The sequence below is a fragment of the Octodon degus genome, unplaced genomic scaffold (genome assembly GCF_000260255.1).
Source record: "Octodon degus isolate 3935 unplaced genomic scaffold, OctDeg1.0 scaffold00072, whole genome shotgun sequence".
Classification (NCBI taxonomy): Eukaryota; Metazoa; Chordata; class Mammalia; order Rodentia; family Octodontidae; genus Octodon; species Octodon degus.
Window position 1 is genome coordinate 1087555 of NW_004524648.1, and position 2792 is coordinate 1090346.

Genomic DNA, 2792 nt, shown 5'->3' on the forward strand with positions numbered 1-2792 from the left:
AAATAAATAAATAAATAAATAAATAAATAAATAAATAAAAAAGGCTATCCTTCATCAAATTGCCATGCTCCACTGTGAAAGATCAGTTGATTAAACTTTCTGACTAGTATTTCTGGGTTCTGCATTCTATTCTATTGATCTATTTTATATGCTGTGACAGCACTACCCTATATTGATTACTGTAGCTTTAGAGTGTCTTGAAGTTAGGTACTGTCATTCTTCACTCTTTTTTTTTTGGCAGAACTAGGGATTGAACTCAGGCTCTCATACTTGCCAGGAAAGTGCTTATTCTACTGAGCCATCTCCCTGGCCCCATTCTTCACTCTTGTTCTTAAGTATTCTGGATCTTTTGCCTTCTATATAAACTTTACATATCTACAAATCTAGTGAGTATGAAATTATATTGTTGTGGTTTCATTTTGCATTTCCCTATTGACTAATGATGCATATCTTGTCACGTACTTATTTCCCATAAGAAAAATTTGTTTGAATATGTTGCCCTTTTGAAACAATTAAATTTTTAAGCCAGGCCTGGTGACAAGCCCATAATCCTAACACTCAGGAGGCTGAAGCAGGAGGACTACTGTGAGTTCAAGGCTAGCCCCAACTATGTAGTGAGACCGTATTTTAAAAAAAAACATGTATAGGGCTGAGAAAATAGCTCAGCAGTCTAAGCACCTGCCTGGCAAGCTGAAGGACCTGAGTTTGATCCCTGGTACCACATGCTGTGCAGGCCACAAAACTGTGTGTGGTGATATACACCTGTAATCCCAGTGCTGGGGAGGCTGAGACAGGAGGATCATTGTGAGTTTGAACTGCATAGTGAGACCCTATATCCAATAATAATAAAAAAAAACAAAACAGTAAACTACATAGGAAGGCCATTGTGTGTGTGTGTGTGTGTGTGTGTGTGTGTGTGTATTTGATACTACTGGGATTCAGCTTCTCACCGAGCTACATTTTTAGCCTTTTATCTCCCTTATTTTGAGATATGGTGTCACTGAGTTGTACAGGCTGAGTTTGATTTTTTTAGTTTGTTTGTTTTTGGAGATACTGGAGATCGAACTTGGTTAACTGACTGTATCTACCTATATCTACCTGATTCTCTATCTACCTTGGTCTTGCCAGGCAGGGCTTATGCTGCTGAGCTGTCTCCTTAACCCACTACAGGCAGAGTTTGAATTGTGATCATCCTGCCTCAGCCTCCTAAATGGTATGATTATAGGTGTACACTGTCATGGCCTGCTTAAAAAAAGTAACAAAATATTTACCGTTGTACCCTTTTACCACCACCCCTCTTTTGAGACAGGATCTCACTGTATAGTTCATGCTGGTCTTGAACTCAAATCAGTCCTCCAGCCTCAGCCTCCCACCATGCCTAGCTTTTGACATTTTTTTAAAACAATGTTGGGAATTGAGCACTCTGCCCCTAACCTGTATTCCCAGTCCTTATCTCCTTACCACACACCACACTCTTTTTATGAGATAGTCTTGCTGTATAGGCCAGGATGGCCTTAATTTCATTGAACCTCCTGACTCAGCTGCCTGAGTGCTGGAATTACGGACACACACTATCACACCTGGCTTCATTTTATTTTATTTTAATTAATTTATGTATGTATGAGGGATTGAATTTAGGACCTTCCACTTCCCAGGCAGGCTCTTAAACCATTAAACTGTCTTCCTCACCCCTTTTTTATTTAAGGAAGAATGGTGTATTTTGGTTCATACCAACTTCATTTTTATTTATTTATTTACTTTTGGTCTTTTTGAGATAAAGTTTTGCTATGCAGTTCAGGCTGGCCTTCAACTCACTTTGTAGCCTAGGTTGATCTTTTATTTATTTATTTATTTATTTATTCTGTTTAATGCTTTTATTTTTTTTAAATTTTTTTCCATAATTTTATTGAGAAACAAATAGCAGTGAGACAGTTTCAAATCAAATTGGTAGGATAGTTTCAGTAATTAACACATTGATACATTCTTCCTAGTGGTTAATTGCTGTACCTTAGGTTGATCTTGAATTTGCAACAATCCTCCTGCCTCAGCCTTCTGAGTGCTGGAATTATAGGTGTGTGTCACCACCCCTAGCTCCCAACTTCATTTTTGAATGTATATTTTGTGCTAAGTGTGATGGTACACCCTTGTAGTCTTAGGAGTCTGGGAAACTAAGGCAGGAGAATTGTAGGTTTGAGCTTCATATAATTGCCATAGTGTCTTCTATAGAGAGCATTCTGATTTTCTTACTGGAATTCCTTACAGTTTAGGAGACAGCCTGAGAGAGAGAGTGGGGTTTCCTGGGCCAGCTGTGTCATGCTGGTGTCTGGAAATAAATTGGTTGACTTAATATCTCTGGACTCTTTGCAGAGGAGGAAGCTTGATGCTGTATATTACTATATGCGCAGTTTAGCTGCCAGCAACCCTATTCTGACTGCCAAGGAGAGTCTGATGAGCTTGTTTGAAGAGACTAAACGAAAGGTAAGTGGGGTGCAGGCAGAATTTTTTCCTACAATACTTTCCTCTTTGTGCATCTGTGTCTTCACAGGAATAACTGTAATCCTCAGGGGAATGACTAGTATCCTCATGTGATCCCATCCAGCTGTGCTGATGTAACCCTTGTGCAGAATAAAACTGATCTTCATTAGAGCTTTTAGTGTCCCTGAGGGGTACATGTTGCACAGCATCTAAATCATAGAATTAATAACTTGTCAGGCAGTGTGGATAGTAGTTTGCTACTTTGTTACTGTAGCAAAATCTTCTGTTTTTATTTTTTTATTTTTTTTTTAAATTTT

The 2792-nt window shown here is 38.5% G+C and overlaps 1 protein-coding gene across 1 annotated transcript in view; it reads left to right on the forward strand.

The window, feature by feature from the left end:
* Positions 1–2792, forward strand: part of Smg6 (SMG6, nonsense mediated mRNA decay factor) — a 284260-nt gene that overhangs the window by 24897 nt on the left and 256571 nt on the right. Inside the window, exon 3 of the mRNA XM_023719819.1 lies at positions 2368–2478. Coding sequence (XP_023575587.1) covers positions 2368–2478 — 111 coding nt within the window. The remainder of the gene's footprint in view (positions 1–2367; positions 2479–2792) is intronic.